This window comes from Alexandromys fortis, unplaced genomic scaffold, assembly GCF_014885135.2.
Source record: "Alexandromys fortis isolate MF-2015 unplaced genomic scaffold, M_Fortis_MF-2015_v1.1 scaffold_80, whole genome shotgun sequence".
In the NCBI taxonomy this organism is placed as follows: domain Eukaryota; kingdom Metazoa; phylum Chordata; class Mammalia; order Rodentia; family Cricetidae; genus Alexandromys; species Alexandromys fortis.
Window position 1 is genome coordinate 2508726 of NW_026068174.1, and position 22817 is coordinate 2531542.

Sequence of the window (22817 nt, forward strand, 5' to 3'; positions counted from 1 at the left end):
TCCTGATCTGCGTCCACAGAGGTCGGCTACAGGACAGGTGACGCTTTCCCCTTCGCCAGTGCTGGAGCCTAAGTTCCCGGGAAAGCGCATTTGCCCACAATAGCACAATTCCTAGACCTCCCATGGCTCCAGCAGCTCGCACCCTCCATGACAGTTATCTCTTGCCCAGCTGCCTCCCTTCCCGAATGGTGAGCTTCTGGAGAACAAAGGCTGTTTCACTGCTGTCTTGTAACCCAGCGCTCTCCTCTCACTGTGTAGAGCAGGTTGTCAAGGCCATGTTCAGCCAGCGCCAGGGTGTCTGAATCCAGGGGATTAAGAGGTTGAAGTCAGCCTGGGCTGCATAGTGAGAAATTGTCTCACAATAGAGAAGCTAAACAGAAGAGACAGCCAGAGACTCCTGAGTTCCTAGCAAACTTGTTTTGTTCCTAGTTCCCAAAATTGTTCAAAAGTGAGATCCTTTAATCTGTGCCCAGTGAGGTCTTATCCATTTGTTCTTTAGGCAAGTCTTTTCAATATCGCTGTCCCTGGTGTATTTATGTGTGGACTGTTTTAAATACTCTTACATGGCAGGGACTGGGACTCACCCGGCTTCCTGTGAAGTCCTGCGACTCTGGTCACTGGTGAACATAACTCATGGTTTTGAAGAGCGTGAGTGTGAATAAGCTCAGATGTGCTACTGAGTTGTGTGCCCAGAGGAAATCATGAGTGCTGGTCAGGTTCCTTCCAGTCTTATTTAGCACCTTCATTAACAATGTGAACAGAAAATAGACACCAGTGTGCACAGATGGTGCTAACCATAGAGGTGCTGTGTGCAGAAGTGTCGAGAAAGAGAACTGTAAGCAGGAAGCAGCCAAGATGTAAAAATCAATAAATAAAAAGCCTCAGTACAGCAAAGGAGAAAAAAATCTCGAACAGACACAGAATAAATTCCTCAGGACGATGCAGCAGAAAGCGTAAAGAGATGTGGAGTTAAAGGAGAGAATGACCATGAGCCCGGGGCTTCTGGGGAGAGGACGGGCTGCAGCCCCGCGCCAGTGAAGCCTCGCTACTGCTCACTGCGATGTGCTCTGCCAGGCTGCTGTCCCTGGACTCTAGTGCAGTAAAGGTTTTGTTTGCTGATGGCTTGTTGCTCCTGGGTTTTGTTGTCGTTTGTATTTGAGAGTGCTGTGGCCACAACTAAATCTTTGTAGTTTGGCTTTGGAAGGCTACATTATCCCTGATGTACAGCGTTAAGTTGGACAGTTTGGAAGAGACAGAGGAATGAGCCCTGAGAGAGCAATGCACTATGGAGTTAAAATGGGGCATTCTCATAGCTGCAGATCTGATCGGGGCAGGGATAAACCATCGCCCCTGCCCTCGCAGGGTGACTGCAACCTCCAGCACGTCTCTCTTTACCCACCTTGCCAGTGGAGGCCTGCTGGGGTGCACACAGAACAGGAACCTTTTACCTTTTAGTTGACAAAAATAGCACCTGGGAATAGCCACAAAACAATGATCTTCCCCACAAAATGTGTCCTGAGGGACTGGATGTGAAGCTCAGTGGAGAGGGTTTACCTAGCCTGCAAGGGCCTGGGTTCAGTCTGAGCACTGAAAAGGGAGGAAAGATACCCCCGGGAATCAGAAACTGCACACAAGCTCTCCAGACACCGGGAGAGTACCCCTCTGACGGCATCACCCGGGTCTGGAAGCGTCTGTCTTCTGGCCTGGTTGAAGCTGAGGCATGGGAGGAGCAACACCCAACAAGATTAAGACAAGAGAGGTAAGCGGGCCACTACAGGGTCATGGCTGCAAGTTGGCAGCGTCTACCTCCAGAGAGCCAGTGGTGAAGGCGTGGCTGTGAGTCAGTATCTAATCCCACGGAGAGCAGGTCTGGGGGTGTGGCAGTGGGTCACTGTCTAACCCCAGAGAAGGCTAGTGGTGCAGTCCTGCCTACAGGTCAGTGTCCAAGCCCAAAGAGGGCTAGTGGTGCAGTCCTGTGACACCTAGGGCTGGTGAGTTCCATGCTGCAGAGGCCATGATCCCAAGGCTAAGACAGCACCTAACTACGGAGGAACAGTATGGAAGCTGAAGGTATCTCTGGAGAGGCACTCTGGGTGTGCCATTTCCCAGCTTTGAGAAGTTACTTGACATAAGCTTCTGCTTCCTCCCCTATGAAGGGAAGGGGATGGCAGTCCTCCCCGTGGCAGCTTGGGAAGGGATTAAATGAGATGATGCATGAACAGCGTTTAGTGCAGAACCTGCTATAGGATAAGTCCTCAATAAATGGATGATTTCCAATCCCAGCCCCAGCCCATGACCCCTAACAGTTAGTCCAAGGCTGCTGCCAAGCACCCGTAGCCAGAAGGCAGCCTGGTGATCACTGGAAATAAAACCCTTGGATACACTAAGAAATATGCAGAGAGGCAGGGTCCATGCATCTCCGTCAACCCTCAGGACGTAAGCACAGTAGATCATCAATGTCATGTTCCGAACCCCGTCAGTCCTGCTGTGTAAAGTGACCAGCGGCAGGGTATCTGTTATTCCGGCATCTGTAAGACCCTTACTCAACCCCTGCTGCTGGGAAAACAATATAATGTACCCATTCACATATTCTCCGTCCTCTCAAATATTTTTATAGCCCTTAGAATATCATTTAGAAATGAGGCATTTCCTGGGCATTAAGGTCTACAAGGCAAGTAGATAAGACTGTTCAGAAGGGCCCTCCAGGTCTCAAAAGGCATCCCGTGAATAATGAGATTCCTTGTGCCTCTTCATCACACTACATACAAACATTCCCTTGCACAGAGCAATGTGCCAGAAGTGCACATGTACCTCCCCTAGCCACCTCTGGGCCCACACCTGCATCTGATGGCTCCCTCACCACCATCTGCCCAATCAACCACCCCATTTGAAAGTTGCTTAGGTGCTGGGTAGTGTCTCATAGTTCAGTTAACTCCAACTGCTTGCTTGCTTTTTCTTCCTTCCTTCCTTCCTTCCTTCCTTCCTTCCTTCCTTCCTTCCCTCCTTCCTTCCTTCTTTTTTTTTTTTTGTGGTTTTTCAAAGCAGGATTTCTTTGTGTAACAACCCTGGCTGTCCTAGAATTCTGTAGACCAGGCTGGCCTCGAACTCACAGAGATCCTCCTGTCTCTGCCTTCCGAGTGCTGGAATTAAAGGCATGAGCCACCACCACCTGGCAATCCAACTGCTTTCTTAATCATATCATTGTAAAAAAACAAATCATCCACAGACAATGGTGTGCTCCTAGTCTGTGTCAGACCCTATAGCAGGTGCTCTTAATAGGGTGTAGACAGTACCCAGTGTCCACTGCTCAGGGGCACAGACAATGATGACGTCATATTCCGAGGTTAAGACTTTAGCTGCAGGGGCTGGAGAGATGGCTCAGTGGTTAAGAGCAAAAGGTCCTGAGTTCAATTCCCAGCAACCACATGGTGGATCACAACCATCTGTAATAAGATCTGGTGCCCTCTTCTGGCTTGCAGACATACATGTAGACAGAATACTGAAAATACTATATACATAATTAATAAATAAATCTTAAAAAAAAAAGACTCCAGCTGCATAACTAGGTTTGAGTGCTACCTCTGCTCTGTGACTCCAGGCAGGTTCTAAATCTCCATCTGAAGGTGGAACCCGCCTGCTGTCATGAGACTGTCAAGAACTGACGTTTCTGACGCGCCTGTATCCTCTGCTGCTCTTCGTCTGATGGACTGAGTACCAAACAACAGAAGCATGTTCTCACAGCTCCTCAGTGTCCAGCCCAGAGTTAGGGGCTGGTGAGGGCTGCCACGAAGGGAGGCAGAGAGCAAGCTGTGTGTCTCTCAGACCAAGACCCCACTTTTGGCTGGGGGTGCAGTGGAACGGTAGAATAAGCGCTTATCTCTGAACACGTGTAGAGTCAAGATGACCGTGTTAATTTGGTACAGTCCATAGCATCATTACTATGACTTTATCACACTTTCAAATTGTAGATTTCTTTTACTGTGTGTATGAGTGTTTTGCCTGTATTGTATGCATGTGCCTGGTGCCTACAAAGACCAGAAGAAAGCACTGGATCCTCTGGATCTGGGAACCAAACCTGGGTCCCATAGAAAAGCAGCCAGTGCTCTTACCTACTGAGCTCCCTCTCCAGTCCGATCATTGTGACTTATATGTCTCTTTAAGTAGCTTACAGTTGCATATTTTAGGTCAGCCTGGGAAATAGCTTTAAACAGTTTATCTGTTTTAAACAATGTATCCATTTTGTACAGCTTAGTGCATTTATATATTCAAGCTTATCTATGGATATTCTATGTGGTTGTGCTTTCTTTTTTAATTTTCCATTTATTTGTATGTTTTACACATGTATATGCGTGTTAAAGAGTTCTCTCTTGAGACCAGCCTGGTCTACAAGAGCTAGTTCCAGGACAGGCTCCAAAGCCACAGAGAAACCCTGTCTCGAAAAACCAAAAAAAAAAAAAAAGAGTTCTCTCCTTTTACCATGTGGATTCTGGGAACTGAACTCAGGTTGTCAAGCGTGGTAGCAACCACCTTGTTGGGTTGGCCCAGTTTTAAGCTAATATATACATATTATACATGTGTATCTTGTTAGGGTGCTGTGACGAGACACCGTGCCCATGACAACTCTTGTAAAGGAAAACATTTAATTGAGGTGGCAGCTTGCAGTTCCAGAGGTTCAGTTTATCATCGTCATGGCGGGAAGCATGGTAGCATGCAGACAGACATGGTACTGGAACTGAGAGCCCTTACATCTTGATCCAAAGGCAACCGGAAGTGAACTGTGATACTGGGTGTGGCTTGAACATAAATGGGATGTCAAAGCCCACCTCCACAGTGACACACTTCCTCCAACAAGGCCACACCCACTCCAACAAGGCCACATCTCCTAATGGTTTCATGCCCTTTGGGGGCCTTTTTTTTTTTAAATCACTACAATATGGTTTTTTGAGATTATAATTACACCATTTCTTCCTTCTTCCTCCCTCCAAACCTCCAATATGCCCCTCCCCACGTTCCTTCAAATTCAAGGCCTCTTTTTTCATTGTTATTATATGCATATATATATTTGTATATACATATATACTTCTAAATTTAACCTGTTGGGTCTGTATAATGTTACATGCATTTACAGGGCTGACCCTTAGGCCCTGGACAACCAGGTGGTGTGCTTTTCCCATGCCCAGCTGCCTGTAGTTCTTTGTGTTGCGTCGAGGCCTTGCAGGCTTTCCCCATGCCGCTGACACGGTGTTGTTCTTGTGCAGCTCATGTGAGTGGTCCTGCTGGTGAGACTTTGTTCTTCTCATGTTTCTCAGGCTCTTCTGTTTCCTGTACCTTCCCCTGGATAGGCCAAGTTCGCATCTTCCTTCTTCTTGGAGAGTTACCATTACAGCCTCTGTTCTTGCTTCATTTCATCTTTTCCTTACCTGTGTTCTTGTGAAAGAAGCCCAAAGACCACCCTCTTCCTCCACATCCTCCCAAATAAGAGGAGCTGGAATGTTCACTGTGATACCTCACTGTCTCCCATGTTGCTAACATCCAAGATTTTAGCTCAACATTGTCTTGTTTCTGTGCTGGGGATCAAACCCAGGGCCTTGTGAGTTTTACTTCTCAGTCTTTCAATGCAGTCTTTGTTTGTTTGGGGTTTTTTTGTTTTTGTTTTTCAAGACAGGGTTTCTCTGTAGCTTTAGAGCCTGTTATGGGTAGACCAAGCTGGCCTCAAACTCACAAGAGATCCACCTGCCTCTGCCTCCTGAGTGCTGGGATTAAAAGCGTGTGCCAACACCACCTGGTTCAACACAGTCTTTAGCCATCAGTTAAGTACGTTTACTATAGTCCTGAAAAGAGCCGCACGCCCCGTGAACTGTATGGTCTGAGTTTTCCTGAACACCAGCCCTGCTGCCCTGGGCCCTCTAGACTCGTATTGCCTGCTGTGTCCTGCAGTGATCACGACGGCTGAGCATGGCAATGTTTCATGGTCTCTGCCTAGGTGATGAGGCCACTAGTCCTCTGTGAGCAGCCTTCTTGTCTTCTTGCCTCTGGTGGTCTATAGTGGGTTTACTCTTCAGAGACACAGAGGGCTGGAGCCCTTTCTTTTCTGGACTCTGTTCCCCACCTGGTGCTTCTCTGCCACTCTGGAAGGCAAGCTGCTTCTGTGTTCATTGCACAGACTGGTCAGCCTACAGGGGGCTCCTTGCTTCTCGGTTGTGGTGCTGGCCATGATTCTGCTCAAGCCAGCACTTTGGGGCCCCAGTCCAGCAGTCCACTCTTGTTGCCTTCCCCTGCCACCTGGAGCCTTTTTGTTCCTTTACCATCCGCGGTGGCTCCCATGCGCTCTGTAGAGCCCTACAGCGCTGAGCTGCATGCAGGAGCTCGGCTTGCCAGGCCTGTCCTTTCCGGGGCTGAGCACAAGAGAGCTCTACAGTCCAGGCCTGTGACCTGGCTGGAGAGCTGGCAGGAATGAGGCCCATGGAGAGTGAATGGCAGCAGGGAGTGGCGGCCCCCGGCTGCCTGTTCCAGACTCAGCTCATGGCAGGAGGAAATGTGGAATGTGTGTGAAGCAAGCAGGGCGTGGGGCCCAAAAGACAGAACCAGTTGGGCGACAGTGGTCACCAGGAGAGGCTGAGACGGTGTCTGGAGAACTGGCTCTGCGCTGCGTGGGCAGTAGAGGCGAAGGGAGCCGAGCTGACTCCCAGCTACTGGCCTCTGTGAGGAGGGTGTCTAGGCTGGGCTCTTGACAGGTTTGACAGGGATGAGGTCAAGAGGGCGGGCTCAGTGTGGCTCGTGGGAAGACTCGGTTGCCTGTGGAGTGTTGAGGGGTCTCTCAGAAGAGACCAAGAGTGTGCTGGAACCTCATGCTTGAATGTGGACAATGATCAGGTCATTATCTGTCATGAAAACCACACAGTGTTAACATAAAATCTAGTGAATGTGCAGAAATAACTGAGACCAAGAGGATGAAGCCAGGGAGGCCCCTGCAAGAGCCCTGTTGTCCCTGAAACTCAGCCCAGATGCCACCTCCTTGGGGAGATTCACCTCAGCCACCATTACCAGTTGCTCCTTCTGTGTGGCCCACACCCCAGCTCAGAAGTTAATTCACCCCCTCCTGTCAGGTGCGATTGGCTCTCTAGATCCGTTGATGGACCAGTGATTCTCCACCTGTGGGCCATGAGCTCTTTGGTAAACCTCTAGCTACCTGATTATTTACATTATGACTCAAAAAAGTAGCAAAATTACAGTTATGAAGCAGCAACAAAAATACTCTTATGGCTGGGGTCACAACATGAAGAACTGTATTAAAGGGTCTCAGCATTAAAAGGTTCAGAAGCGCTTATAGGCAGGGAAGAGAGGGAACTTAGAAGCACTTTAAAGAGGACACGATGAGGGTGGAGTGGGTTCCCTGCCTGGGTCTGGACACCAAAGCAGCTCAGGCTAGGGCAGAAGCAGCCCCTGGGCGTGGGTGAAGCTCTCGGGTGTCACGACTGCTGTGTGGTTTCGCCTCGTCCCTTACCAGCTACAGATGTAGAAAGGGCTTCAGAGACAGGAAGTGCAGCACCGCCGTCCCGGCCTCTTGGCTCCTAGAGCAGCTGTGGTGCAACCCTGACCAGAGCAGAAGTAGCGTTTCCCCAGCAGGATTGTGAAAGAGCTGCCCTCTGAGGCTCAGCACCAGCAGGGGACCGTGCCCCTGAGGCGAAGCACAGTCCTCAGTGGGAGCCAGAGTGTGTACTGCAAGTCCCAGTGGTATCAGTGAGGTAGGACTCTGAGGTTGGCTGCCCAGCACGGGAGACTTTTCATCTCATTGTGACCACATCTCTCTGGTCCACAGCCTGGGACCAGACAGCAGAGTACAGCCCCTGCTTCACAGGACACTCCTGTCCCTCCCAAAGTCCAAGCCAGGCACCCTGCCGGACTGCCTGCAACCTCCTGGGCCACTTTCTTGGGTTGGCTTCGGTCTGGAGACTGCATTTCCCAGCTGACCAGGGGCCTGGATAAGGAGGGAGATTCTCCTGAGCTGATTCAGTTCCTGGACACATGTGGTTGTCCCCTTTGTGCATGGCCTGTGGGTGCGCAGCCAGCCCTGGAGCCATGTCGGCTTGTCCCTTCTTACCCACAGCTGCTCTAATGAGAAGACAGAGTCTAAAGTGAAAAAGGAAAGAAAGTCACTCGACAAGGGCCATTTGCCTGCGATGACGGCTGAGAACAGATGACATGAGATGAAAGTCCCCAAATACCACAGTTTGCTGAGCCACTAAATCCTGTAACAGAAGCTGGGGAGGGAAGGCCCTTCCCCCACAGGCAGGCTCCCTCAGCAGCTGTCTTCGGCTCGGGCACACCATCAGAGGAGATACCCTGTCTCCCTCTCCATTCTCTGTGAAGATGAGGAAAGACCCCAGTGTGTGCTGGGGCTCAGGCCAGAGCCAAGGCACTACTCCCACGAGAGCACCCAGTCTCCTATGCCTGCTGAGACCTCACCAGCTCCACAGCCATACAAAACCTCTTGCTGGTTTGGTTGTCTCACTCTGTAATCCAGACTGGCCTCAAACTCACAACAGTCCCCCTGCCTCAGCCTCCTGAATGCTGTGATTAAAGGTAAGAGCCACTATGTTCAGTCTAACTGTACTTCAGTCATTCGGTTAACTTAAAATAAGGACTTCCTCTAAAACTGGTCAGTCATGGCCTTTAATCCCAGCACTCAGGAGGCAGAGGCAGGCGGATCTCTGAGTTCAAGGCCAGCCTGGTCTACAGAGCAAGTTCTAGGACAGGTTCCAAAGCTACACAGAGAAACCCTGTCTTGAAACCCCTTCCCCACAAAAAACATGTTTTCTGCTTTTTGTCCTCTAAACCCTTTTGGCAGAAAAACTCCCTCATTAAACATGGGCTACTATGGATGCAGTGTTAGACAGCTGTTACCTCTGTCTACTTCTAGACTATTCTACTACCCCAAAAGGAAATCTCCTTAGCATCCCTGCCACCCCTGCCCCTCCCTGATGCCCCTTGCTACAACTAAGCTACCCTGTCTCTGGCGGTGTGTCTAGTGGGGTATTTCCCATAATGGGGTCTTACAGTGTGTGGCCTGTTGTAGCTGGCTTCTTTCAGAGCTCATTGCTGTATTGATACTTTTTCTCCTTTCATTGCTGAATAATATTCCACTGGACATACTAGCATAGTGAATGGATTTAGCGCACTTTGGTGATCTGTTCAACCACTGATGGGCTGGCTGCCTTTTGTAAATACTTCTGCTGTGAAACTGGTATCCGGAGTTGTTGTCTGAACACCCGTTCTCCACACCTGGGAGGGAGCTGCTTGACCATGTGATTGGTGTTTAGTTTTCTCTCTGGCACACGCCAGGGACTGCTAGACCATGTGATGGCTGTTTAGTGTGCTGAGGAATTGGGAAGCTGCAGCCGGGTTTTCCTTTGTGCACGCGATGTGTGGGTGGCAGCAGAACCCTCCCAAGCTGCTCCTCTTTACCCCTCATTCTATTGTGAACTCAACCCCTCTTCCTTTGAACCGGGCAGCAGCCTCACAAAGATGGCGGGGCCCCGGGTCAGACAGGGATGTGCCAAGGAGAAGAACAGGAGCCTGGGGTCATCCCATTTCACAGTGATCACCCCGAGGGCTTGTTTTTCTGAGGGCTGCCTGCCTCCTGGGACTCCCCCATTCCACAGGCCGTCTGGTCATCTTGCCTGCGAGATGAGCTTCTTGAGTGGGTGTTTCGGGTCTAAGAGGACCATGGCCAGTTGAGCACACTGCCCATTGTGAGGCTGAAATAACGGAATAAAGTGCTGGCAGTGGGCTGTCTGAAGTGCACCGAGGCCTGGTTTGGCGTGCTGATCCGGCAAGCCCAGAGCCAGCAGCCTAGCTGGGATTGCCCATTAGTACCGAGAGCCCTCCTGGACCTTCAGGCACAGGGTTCCAGACCCTCTGAGACCCCTCCCCCTCCAGGACCCTGTATCCATACTGGAATGTCAAGCCATGCATGTGGTATAAGGGCCCCCACACCTGTCAGGCTGAAACACAAGCTGAGAAGGCCCAGGATACACAGCGCCAGACAGGGGCTGTTCAAACAGAGCAGCCGTGTGGTTTATGAGCTCCAAGAACATGTGCAGAGAGCATCAGCGCAGTCTGTCACGGTGGCTCTCCTGAGCCAGCGCTGCTGGGGGTCCTCAGCCTCGACTGAAGGAGCGCAGCTCTCCTGGATAGCGCCCGTTCCCACAGACAGCTCTGTGCTTTGGTCACAGCCTGCAGATCCCAGGAGGACGAGCAGCCTCCCAGGGCTCTAAGCTCACACTTACTTTCTGTATTGCTGGGGCTCAGCACCTTGAGGTAAAGACTGAGTGAAAGCTGGAGAGCAGATGTGGGGTGATGGTGAGGATGATGAAATAGCCGTCACCTGTCACCACCAGCGCATAGGTGAAGAGAATCTCACGTGCACCTGATGGCTGTAAGAGACTCACAGGGACTTGGGCAAGCCCAGGAGCCAGTAGAACTGGAAGCCAGGCCTCTAGCCCAGCCTTGTACTTAAAAATCGCAGATGATCAGAAGCAATCTTAGGTGCTTAGAGCACACTACCCAGAAATCTAGGGTGGAGAGTTGGGTGCAGTGGCTCATGCCTGTAACCCCAGCTCCGGGAGGCTGAAGCAGGAGGAATGACCATGAGTTCAAGGCCAGACTGACCTATATATAGTGAGCTCTCATCTCAAAAGAAAAGGGGAAGAGGAGACGAGGAAGGGATGTGGAGGCATGGCATGCATTCTTTCCTGATACGTCCTAATTGATTCTTGCCCCATAGAGGGTGGGGCTAGAAATTGGGAGTTTGATGTTTGAAGCAGAATCTGTGGTTAGGAATAGGGGTGGCGGGCATAGAAACATGTCTGTACTTGGATTGTTCTCTGACTACCTCCCATATCACCAGAGGACCAGGACACGGCCATTCCAGCAAACTCCCTGGGGCAGGCTTAGGGTCAACTCTGGCTGTGGGAGGGAAAGAATGACCCCACTTTCAGGGGTCAGGTCAGGGGAGAGCTCCTCCTTGGGAGGTGGGGAGCCACCATAGGCTGGCACAGGATGGTAGCCTGCCAGAGAGATGGGGGCCCAGATCTGTATCACCATGCAGAAGAATCCAGTTCCCGGCTCCTGCCTTCCTCCTCACAGAGGTCCCTTCTCCAGCAGCAGTGCCCTCTGGAAGGGAGGGAAGCCAACCTCAATGGTGCATGCTGGAGCCTCCCAGGTATGGATCTGCTCAGCTCAAAGTTCCCTGAGAAAGAGGATGTCCCCCTCCTCCCCTCTGTCTGCTTCCTGTCCTGGCTAGTGTTTACTCTCCACTGCCTGTGGACTGACTGGCTGACTAGGACTAAATGGGGAAAGAGCCTGTGGCCTCTGAACCCAGTGACACCAAAGCTCACCCCACCTTTTGATGCTTCTACCACCCACACCCACACCAAAACTAGAGCTGTCCCCAAACACCCAAAGAAGAAGAAGGACGGAGACCATGACTACCCTGCTGGTAACACTCTGGCCGAGGGACTAGGCTGAGAAAAAAAGCTCCTATCAGGAGGGCCCACTGCACCTCAGGAGCATGGCCAGCATGCTGGTGATTCTCCACATGTCAGGTTCTCGAGCTGACATAGAATTGGTCCCCCAGAGCCCACTCCCAGAGAATCTGAGAGAACCCAGAGTCATACTGCTCTCCTGGCCCCACTAGGAAGAGGAGGGCAGGATGGTGGCCCCTAAAGAACCCACAAGACCAGAGTTCAGCAGCAAAGTATGGTGGCTGACAAGATGGTAGGGACCATCGTGTTCGGAGGCAGCCTCAGATCTGGCACTCTGGCCTGCTGGGGGCCAGTGGGAGGCCACAGGGGACCCATGCACACCTACTGCAGCCAAGGGCCCTGGAGCTAACCTGCAGAGCCCCCTGGTTCCCAAGGGAGTGGAAAAGAACCTGAGTCACCGCCTATGATGGGCTCTGCTATTTTTATGTCCAACTCTGGTTAAAAATATCTAAGACCAGGTTCTAGCTGGGGCTGACAGGACATTAAGTATTGGATACTTAGTGCCCATGTCTCCCGGTCCCATTCACTGCCTCTGCATCATGGCTCATAAGGCAAGTAGGTAACAGACCTCATCACACCAACCCTGGGCTTTCTGTGGTAGGTGCCACTAAGTGTCCCTGGACACCATGCCCTGGGGCCAGTGCTGCAGAAGCACCTATGCTCAGCACATTGATCCCTGTGAGCAGTAGCATGGCATGCAGCCTGACCGGCATCCGAGCAACTGGGACTATTGGACCAGCCAGTGCTTGGGAAACAGTGGGAAAGCTTGTGCAGAGGCTGACCTAACCCTGGCTTCCTTCTGCACGGTGGGCATGGCCACTCAGTGCTCATCACTCGGTGCTGGGAGCTCCCTTAACCCCAGGAGACCAGGATGTTCAGAAGACCCAGCCTGTTCACCCTTGACATGGAGCCTCGGCAGCCACAGCAAAGGAATCCCTAGGGAGGCAGAGAAAGCCTAGCTGGCCGGGCAGTGTCGATGCACACCTTTAATCCCAGCAGGAGGTAGAGACACAGGTGGATCTCTGTGAGTTCAAGGCCAATCTGGTCTATGAGAGCTAGTTCCAGGACTGTTACACAGAGAAACCCTGTCTTAATAAAAAAGAAAAAAAGGAAAGGAAAGGAAAGGAAAGGAAAGGAAAGGAAAGGAAAGGAAAGGAAAGGAAAGGAAGGAAAGAAGGAAGGGTGAGTGGGCAGAGTTGCTGCCCATCCTAACTGGAAACCCCTAAGCAGCGAGCCTTCCTCCCCCTCCCAGCTGGAAGCAGAGTGATGCAGCAGAAGTGGGGTGCAGCGTGGGATGGCTGGCATGGGTGCACACACGTTAGGTGCCAGCCTCCTTACAAGGCTCTCAGCTTTTAACCTAAGCCGCAGCTCGAGTACATTCAGCACAGTGTGCATTGTTAGAGGCGAGGGCTTCCACTTCCACAGCGGGGGGAGCACAGCAGGCCACCCTGGTGGGTAGGAAGTGAGGTCACCTACCGTTCTGGAGCAGCCAGGCAGTGGGGACTATCTGCAGGGCAGTCTGCGCTCTGTGGCAAAACCTGGTTCCACTTGCTCCGAAGTAGGAACAGCCTTCACAGGAGGGTCATCAACTCAGACCTGCTTTGATTTGGTTGGTTTGAGTGGCACTGGGGACTGAACCCAGGTCCTCACACACGCTAGGCAAATGCTCTACCACAGAGTTGTCTCTATGTCCAGGACTTTCCAAGTTCTTATCTCCACACAGGGTGTCAGAAAGTTGCTCAGGCTAGCTGTAAACTCACTCTATAGTCCAGGTTGGCCTTAAACCTACTGTTCTCCTGACTCAGCCATCCAGGTAACTGGGATCCCAGATCTACTGTACATCAAGGCTCAGCCTCAGACCCACTTTTGACGGGCAGACTCCATGACAGCCAGCTAGATTCAAGGCAGACATTCCTTGAGGGGCTGGGGCAATTCTAGTCTCCCTGTTGGCAATCAGAGATGACTATCAGAGATGACACCCTTTTTCTTGAACACCCAAGTGACTCAGCCCAGCCCTGGCAATGGCGCAGCCACATCTGCCTCCCTGGTTGGGCAGCACACAGGGTTCCCTGGATGAGCAGCCCTTCTGCCTTGCCAGCACCTGCCGGCCACAGCACACACCTCAGTGCCTCTGTCTCCTTCCCGCCTCTGTGGGCCCCTGGGAAGAAAGCAGGTTGAACCCTGAAACTGCCACCCCACAGGATCCTGGCAAATGGCAGGGCCCTGGGGGTTGCCAAGGAAACCACATGATTCTCTGCCCACTCACTGCCTGCCTGGCCTATCTTTTCCCTTCTTACAGTGAGAAGCGCCACCTTCAAGTGAACGTCACCAACCCAGTGCAGTGCAGCCTGCATGGGAAGAAATGCACCGTCTCTGTGGAGACACGGCTTAATCAGCCGCAGCCTGACTTCACCAAGAACCGCTCTGGCTTCATCCTCAGTGTGCCAGGGAACTGACTGCTGCACGTCGGAGGCCTGGCCCGGGGAGCAAGAGCTTGAGCCTGGCACAAGGCTGGCCGGGCCCTTAGCCTCTCCATCCCTACACACGTTCCACCTGGCTCAGCATCCCAGGAGCCCGCTAATTGCTGTACACCCTCTAATCCCACTAGAAATCAGCGTGCAAGGGCCGCCCTGGACAGGGCTCCTCTGCCTTCTCCAAGGCCCTGCTCATGAAGTGTCCTGACTTTCTGCCCCTGCCCCTGCCTCTCATCTCTCAACTCTGCATAGTCCCTGCTCAGGAAACCAAAGACCCTTTGCAGCCTCCTGGGCTGACAGCTAGACCACTTCTCACCCCACAAGCAACTGGATAGTACCTGTAATTGGCAAAGGGCCAGTGACCACTGCTGACCCAGCAGAGAGGGATGGGTGGCCCAGAGCACAGGACAGTTTCTCCAGCCAGAGACGTTCTCTTAGAGGTTTGGATCCAGTGTCCATGTGCAGGGGACTAGCCCTGCTGTGACCCCCACACCTGATGCCTTCCTTCCCCCCGTGATAGCAGCCCTTGGACCTAGCTCAGAGCCCCTTAGCACAAGCCTTACCGCTAGCAGCCAGCCAAAGGCAGCAGGTAAACAGGTTTGCCTGTGAAGCCCATCCCTCAGCCATGTTCAGTCAGAGGTTCCTCCTTCCAGAGCTGACCCTGGAAGATCTTTTGCCACCAAGGTCCCAGGGCCTGGACTTTCTGACCACTTCTCCCGTAGAGACACCCTGCTGCTACTCAAGGACCTGTTATCATAACTCTTCTCTTTGCAGACTGCCAGGTTTGTAACCAGATGTCCCCTGCTGTAACCGCACTGTCAGTATCTAGTAGGGAGCAAGGAGAGCCCTTCCCCCGACTCCTCCAGCTGAGCCTCCTCCTCCCTGGAGAACTGGGACTCGTGGGGAGCCACTGCACACAGCTGTGAGAGCTGGGTCAAAGCTGCAGCAAAGAGCATGGAGTCCTGGCACTGCTGGCCAGGCCAGGGTGCCCACCCATGCCACATACCTGCCTGCTGGAGCCTGGCCCCTGTGCCCGCTGATGGGAAAGAGCTGACAGTTTGCCAGTGTCTGCCAAGCGAAAAGCTTGCCTGTTTCAGATCCTTCCTGAGACCCCTGCCCCCCCCCCCCTCAGCTGCTGAGGATAAGGCCGCCTGTAGGCATTGCAGGCTGCTGTGAGCGCCTGCCACGGAAGGCTGGGAGCAGACAACAGCAGGCGCAGCAGGACTTAAAGCCAGGAGCACATTTTCTTCACTTTCCCCCAGGTTCTGCCCCCTAATCCTCACCTTGCCACCCTAACCCACCAAGTGCCTGTGTGCCACCTCCTGTGCCTTGCCCAGGGCCTGAGGGAGTCACCTGGCTGACTGACCAAGGTGGTTAGCCACCTGGTCTCATAACCCCTTTTGCAGAGGTGCGGGGCCTTTTCCACTGCAGGCCGTTTGTAACAGAGAGCCCTGCTGCCGTCTGCCCTTGGGAGCCTTTCTCATCCTCCAGGCCTGGTCAGCTGCCTGTGCAGAGCGGAGGTGCCACCAGCCCGGTTTTGCCAATTGCCAGCGGACACTGACGGACCATCTGACTGGAACTTCACCTTCCCTTCCCACCGCCCCCGGCGTGTTGCTCTACACTAGACATGCTCGTGTGTTCATGCACACCAAAGCAGGTCATGCCAAACAAGTCACAGATCGGAGGCTGGGCGTGGGGGCTCTTCTCTCCCCTCGACATAGCCTGGGACCCCTGACCCAGGCCAGAACCTCCCACCAAGGAACTGCCCTGCCCACAAGCACTTTCTTATGATCAGTGTGCGGCCACTGAAGGACCTGGAATTTCGGGTGTGAATGATAACAGTAAGAAGGGACAGGACACAGTGATTGTATGCACGGAGTGGGGTCTCTCAATTATATGAAATGCAGTCTATGGTTTGGTGCGTATATTCCTATTTTCCATTAAATTAACTTTATTTCTAAAGCATATTTTGATTTACCATAAAGAGCAATAAAGCATTAAATCTTATTTTTAAAGGCATTCTGCTTATCATTTAAAAATAGTGAAATTTTAGATTATATAGTCAACTGCCATCTCAGAAGGTAGAATCAAGCACAAACTATGTAAAATGGGGGATAATTTGCCCAAGGCTTTTGAACAGAAAATTTAGGGAGAAGCAAGCTGTGTGAGAGAAGAGGCAAGAGGCAACCTTGGAATTCATTCCAGGCACACTCTTCCACCATTCTGAAGCTGCGGACTACAATCCTAAGGGAACGTGTTTCTGAAATAAACGCATGTCCACACAAAAGATGGCACGAATTCCTGCAGCAGCTCATGGGAACAGGAGCCTCGGGTCAGGTGGAGGCCCCAGGACACCCTAGCGCCCAGGAGCTCAGCCCTGCAGGGTCTTGCAGTCACTGGCAGACTGCCAGGGCTATGGGCTCCCAGTAGTGGGTGCAGGGACGGCAGAGAACAGGCCCTGGCTTCCCTCTTCCTGAGGCTGAAAGGCAGACAGGACACAGAAGCTGAGGCAGGGGCACAACTGGGAGACCCAGGACCAGATTCCTCTGAAGCTAAACTGTTGGGTCACCAGGACTCCTGTCCACCCCTGCTGACTTTTGGACAGTGGACACTGAGCAAGGTGGGCCTAGGGGAAGATGGGAGCAGCAGCCTTGGCACCAAGACTCAACATACAGTCTAAGTCCAGATGCCTAAGCAGGACTGAGGTGGCCAACACTGACCGGGCCATGCCTAAACGTGGCTGGCCTTCTGTGGCTTGGGCTGCCTGCCATGTGACCCCACAAAGGAAGCCCCCAGGAAGAACCTGCCCAGCACCTAAGCCAATGCTGGCTTGCCCCAGTGCTGCTTTCTAAATCGCGGAAATCTGCTCCCTCCCTCTCCCTAACTGTCCCCTCTGCCTGCACAAACCTGTACATACACAGCCATGCACTAAAGGTGCCCCTAACAAGCGCCCAGATGGCGGGTCCACAAAGAGACGGGTGTAATGGATGGTCAGTGCATTTTATTTGAATCAGCACAGTACAAAAATAAATAAAAATAAGGGAAGGGGAATTAAATTACAGCCAAACTGAGCTTCATGACTCTTGTCAGATTATAAACCACACATACTCAAAACACGCTACACATACATACAGAATGAGACAAATATAAATTAACAGTGTCCACAGTTTGGTCAAAAAAATAGCTACAGAGAAATTTCACTAAAAAAAAAAAAACCATACATCACGTGTGTGTAATTAGCAGTATCAGATGTACAGCTATGGATAATTCTAGGACGGGATGGCACGTGTTCTCTTCATTGCAGGTCCAACACTGCTGGAAGAAAACTAAATTCTAATAACTGCATGGAAAGAATATATCAGCCCCGCAGGGCTGTAAGGAAAAGAGAAGAATCCAGTCCTGAACTCGGCTTCTGTGGCTTGTCCTCTGCTCGGCGTGATTCCCACAGCCATCTGTTCTAAGGTTATTTTTCTTAAGACACAGAGCGCTCCTGGTCTGCATGCACGGAACCACTGTAAAAGCGACGAAGAATAAAGGGAATTTTTTGTAGATTTTTTTCACATTTTCCTTTTTTTTTTTCTTTTCTATTTTGCTGTGTTTGTTCTAAAAGTATCTTCATAGCAGCATGTCAGATGGGTTCATTGCTCGAACACTCAAGTCTATCAGTTGTTCCTTTACACAGTACTGATGGCCAGTGCAAGGGGGAACACACGGGCTTCACAATCAACTAGGGAGTTCTTTCCTTAGTCGCCAACCACTTCTGAAATATGCACCTCCTCAAAAATTTTAAAAAAAAAAAACTTTTTTTTTAAAGTACAAAGAGAAGATAACAGTCAATAGAGCTGGAATCTGTGATTGCAGCTCAGTGAACAGCTCCAGACCGGCGTCAGCAGTTGGGCTACAAACATGCACCCCCTCCTCCTTAGACTGGACACCTGAAGCTCCTCTTCCACTACACCAGGGGCCAACTGCGCAAAGTTGCTCTCCACACAGGTCACCGTGGCAGCGGAATCTGAAGACAGATCACGCGTGAAGTCAGACCAGAGAGGCTGCAGCTAGGCTCGGGCTCAGCAAGCCTTGCAGGGCTCCCCAGCTCCTTGGCAGATCATGAGGGCCCAAGATTCGCTCTCTAGGAATCTGGCTGAGGGACTGGAAAAAGGCTCTCTAGTCCCAGTGGGTCAGGTCCTCTTCCCCACCTCTGTGAACTGGTTGGCTGAAAGGCTCTGCTCCAGGCCTCTTTAGGGGAGACCTCCGTTTCACAGCTTTCTCTTTGTGACTTTTCAGTAGCGCTGGTGTGGAAGTTGGCAGCCACCTAGAACCTAATCCTACATAAGATAACCTCTGCCTTCCCCACTATAGCCCCCACGCCCATTCCTGGGGAGCAGGACAGGGAAGAGGAGACTCCCCGCTAGCATCTTCACATTGCTCTTTGTTCCCCAAAGCTGGAGAGAGGGCCACGCAGGAAGGCTCGCTCCCTTCTCTTGGACCGCTTCCAAACCCCCAAGCCACCAGTCTGGGAAAATTAGAAAGAAAAACCAGTAAAGTCCACAGCGTGTGTTTTGCAGCTGCCAGGGATAGGTGGGTACCACACCCGAGCAGCTGGAAGTGTTCTGCTGGACAGTCACCAAGCTTCCCGAGCAGTCAGGAGTCACAGGCGAATCTTGCAATTGTCTCCAGAACGCAGCTGTCTCACTAGGTTGCACAGAGCGAAGCTTCATCTCTGGGAGAAACCGAACTGCCTGGAGACAGCTTTAAGCTACCAAGGGGTAGGGGTGGGAGACACCATTGCCACGGTAACCCCTGCCAACTGATCTCACCTTACCCCAGCTTTGTAGGACAAATATGTTCACCAGCAAGAGGCCGTGGCACTTAAGTGGGCAGGCATCAACCTGATCTCAGGCATGGATGCCCACATGCCCAGAAGGCAACGTTGCTCATGGGTACCTGCCACTGTCCTGGCTTTCGCACAGAATGACTGAGCTGCGTTAGTCAAATGAAAAACTCACTCAGAAAAGGGGCTGCCCCTAGCTTCACCTCACCCCCTTAGCTGGGACCCAAAATGAGAGAGGAATCTACTAAGCAAACCACCTCATTTACCGACACTAAGGTGGGAGCCGGGAGCATAGACAAAAGGACAGGGCAGGGAGCTCCATCCATCCTGCCAGCAAAGAAAAGCCCTTCGCCCAAAAGCAAAGCAGCAAAACAGGGCCGAGCACGGTCAACAGTCATGGACCATCTTTGCAACAGACCCACTTCCAGGCTCCTGTGCTGAGGGCCCAGGGCAGTGCAGAGCTCGCCTCACTGAGAACCTCCTGGAACCTGAGTCAGGGCAGCTGGCTCCAGGAGCCTTTGGGAGAATGAAACAGTCGCCAGAAAAGGGCCACTTCCTCCTGGGCCACAGCTCCCATCATGGGACAGTGGGAAAGCCTCATCTACTCTGGACCCCGCATGGGTACAGGCGACACGGGCAAGTCAGTCCCTTGAGTCCCCAGAGAGAGCGCTCAGCAGCCTAGGTGGCTTTAAATGCATCTTCTGGGTTTGCACAAGGTTCATGAGTTCGAAAGTCCCCAGAGTTCTCGAAAGGTCTGGGGAAGAAAAAAAAAGAAAAAAAAAAAAAAACCCAAGGAGAGAACATGGGAAGAGGCCCTTGGTGGCTTTGCTAGACACATACTGTACACAAATTGATTCGTTTAGTAATAAATTTTTAAAAACGAATGGAATCCTTGAGCCGGGATACCGGCCACAGGGGCTCACCGATCGAGCCCCAGGAGGAGCCGCTTCTTGTCCTCCTGGCCACTCTCATTCTTCAAGTCGGAGAACACCTGTGTGAAGTAGTGCGGGTCGGCATTGATCTGCAGCATCTTGGAGCTCATGAGGTTGATAACTGAGAGGCAACGGTCCCAAAAGGCTTCCTTGCAGCTCTCCACTAGGAAGGGCTTGAGCGGGTAGGAGATTTCATTGCCCATGTAGGAATAGGAGAGGTACAGGCAGGTCAGCAGGACAGCCTGGAGCTCGTGGTCCGAGCCCACCTCGGAGGAGATAACATCCCTGCAGAGCATGTAGAGGAAGACCACGTTAGCCGGGGTGATGAAACCCTGGTCCTGCCAGCCCTGCAGAAGCAGCGAGCGGTCCACGCTGCGCAGCCAGAGCACGGGGTCCGTGGGGGACAAGTGCTTCAGGCGGTAGCACCGGCGGCAGAGAAACTCGCCCAGGCAGCGTAGCAGCTCACTAGTGGAGGCCTGGACGATGACCCGTTTGGGTGTCCCTGCAGAGGTGATGGCAGGGTGCGGGGCCTTCTTGACAGAAGAGGAGACCCCAGTCTGGGAGCCCGAAAGCTGGCTGGCTGGGGGTGCGGGCGGCTGGGCCGGCGGGGGCTGGGCGAACGTGGACAGGTTGGCGCACGACAGCGACTTCTTCAGGTTCTCATTGTTGAGGTGCGCGATGTTGCTCTGGTAGCTGCTGTTGGGCTGCGCCTTCTTGGAGTTCTTCTTCTTGGCTGACACTGCCACGATCCTCTTCCAAGGCAGCACCGAGATGATGGAGTGCCGCTTCAGGTTCTTGTCCTTGGCGTTCTTGCTGTTCTGCACGGCCGTGTAGTGGCCCACCGTGGCCGCGCCATCCTCAAACAGCGTGGCCTTCCGATAGCTGGGGGACAGGGACAGCACTGTGCCCATGGTGCCACTGCGCGCCCGGCGGGGGCCGGCGCCCCTGCGCGCCCAGCCTGCCGGCCTAAGGGAAGAGACGCCTTACCGAGCCTGAAGCGGCCGCAGGGAGAAAGGAGGCGCTCCCGGGACGCGACGCGTGTAGCCCTGCGGATCTGCGTGGAAAACAAGATGGTTCTCAGCCCCGGGCGGGGCTCAGCGCCGCGCCCCTCCGCCCGCACCTCCGAGGCCCGAACCCCCGGGCCGCGGCCCCGCCGAGCCCCAGCCCGCGCTTCCACTGCGGCACCGGCCGAGCGCCGCAGCGGCCACCGCCGCAGGACTCCGACCCGGCCGCGCGCACGGCCCCGGTCCGCGCAGGCTTACCCGCAGGCAGGCTCCCGCGGCAGGCGCAGCCGCTGCGTCCCAGGCCCTCCGCAATGCGCGCCGCGGCCCCGGGGCTCGGCGCGGCTCGGCGCGGCGGCGGCTCGCAGCTTCTGTCCAAGGTTCTGCAGACGCCGCGGCCCCGCCCCCGCCCGGCCCCCGCCCGCGTCTCCGCCGCGCGCTCGCCCGCCCCGCCCCGCCCTGGCGCGCGCCTCGCAGGCTGCCTCTCCGGGTCGCGCGCGCCGCCGCACTCCGGTTCGGTCTCGCCGCCAGGTCGCGGCCACTCGAGTCCTCGGCTCGAGCGGCGCACGGTGGCGCCTCTAGTGGGCGCGTTCCATGCGGGCGGCGGGAACGCGCGGCGCCGGGTCCCCGCTTCGAAGCCGCCCGCGCCGCACGGCGCAGCCCGGCTTCGTGAGTCCCGGCGCCGCGCAGAGGAGCTCGCCGGGCGGACGGACGGGCGGGCGGGGCGAAGGGCGGACCCCGCCCAGACACGTGCTGCCTTTGTTCCCGCCGCGGCCCCCGCAGCTGAGGCCGCGAGCCTTGTGAAGAGTGGCCCGGCGCCGGGCAAGGGAGAGCCGCGTGCATCCCCACGTCGGCGTAAAAGCCCGCTGTCCTCTAAGGCTCAGAACCTCGGGCCAGCCTCTGATTTGCCCGTTTTGAAGCTTGATGGCAGTAAAATTGCGAAATATTCTGGTTCTGATCATCGACGCACTGCTCCCAAACACTCCATATCCTTCACAAAGGCGACTGCCGGTTTACTAGCCATTCATTTTGGACTGATTCTGGAGACTCAAACTGGCAAGCAAGCCACAAACCGTCTCTTAACTCGGACCTAGAGAATTCCTGACAACACCTGCAACAGCTGAGCCAACTACCCCAAACAGGAATCTTGTTGAGTCATTAGGCACAGTACTTCCATGTTAGAAAGCGCCAGTTTATGTACCCAGAGAGTTCTCTGCCAACAGGAGCGGAAAAGTTTAGGGGCCTTGGCGACCAGAATAGAAAATGCACTGAACTGTACCAAAAAAAAAAAAAAAAAAAACCTTTTCCAGGACCTGTCAAACACCCAGGAAGGCTAGCTTAGCTTGTGTACCTTTCATCACAACGTTTCTCGATGAACAGAATCTTAGCCGGTATTCTATTGCTAGAACACAACACCCAACACTGGATAATCTATAATGTGGCGCGGGGCGGTGGTGACACACGCCTTTAATCCCAGCACTAGGGAGATAGAGACAGGCGGGATTTCTGTGAGTTTGAGGCCAGCCTGGTTTACTGAGCGAGTTACAGGTCAGGCTCCAAAACTACAGAGAAACCCTGTCTCGAAAAACAAAAGCAAAACAAAATTAATGTGTTAACTCACAATTCTGTAGTCCGGTCCAGAACCAGAGGTAGAACTTTCCTTGACGAGAGCTTTGAGGCTTCAACTCACATGGGCAAGGGGGAGAGCTAACAAGTACTTGTGGGATTGATGGCAGGTGCCATCAATTGGTTATCTAACAACTCACACTAGCAGGAGCTTACTTAACCCCTTCATGCATCGAAGCGACGCTGACTTAAAACCTTTCCTTGTAGCACAAGCCAGCCAGCGACTGGCAGTCTTCCTGCTTGTGTTAACTGCTGGAACTGAGGCATGAGCCACACCAGCTCTGAAGACCCGGCTCAACACTGACACCGAGATCAAGTCTCATGGCTCAGACTGTCAACAATCCTAACTGCTCTTGAAAATCAGGAGTTGCCCTGGCCCTTCATTGTCAAGAGGGTTTAAGTCATCT

The 22817-nt window shown here is 53.2% G+C and overlaps 2 protein-coding genes across 2 annotated transcripts in view; one reads left to right on the forward strand and one right to left on the reverse strand.

Moving 5' to 3' along the window:
- Nucleotides 1-16027, forward strand: part of Myo1d (myosin ID) — a 290963-nt gene extending 274936 nt beyond the window's left edge. The window contains exon 22 of the mRNA XM_050128640.1: nucleotides 13846-16027. Coding sequence (XP_049984597.1) covers nucleotides 13846-14002 — 157 coding nt within the window. The 3' untranslated portion in view covers nucleotides 14003-16027. The remainder of the gene's footprint in view (nucleotides 1-13845) is intronic.
- Nucleotides 16028-17001: 974 nt separating this feature from the next.
- Cdk5r1 (cyclin dependent kinase 5 regulatory subunit 1) lies at nucleotides 17002-20708 on the reverse strand. The gene has a single exon (XM_050128941.1). It carries the CDS (start codon nucleotides 20692-20694, stop codon nucleotides 19771-19773), a length of 924 nt encoding a protein of 307 aa, XP_049984898.1. The 5' UTR covers nucleotides 20695-20708; the 3' UTR covers nucleotides 17002-19770.
- Nucleotides 20709-22817: the final 2109 nt, after the last annotated feature.

Excerpts from the sequence above, each read along its gene's own strand:
- Cdk5r1 (XM_050128941.1), bottom strand. The coding sequence starts at position 20,694 with ATGGGCACAGTGCTGTCCCTGTCCCCCAGCTATCGGAAGGCCACGCTG.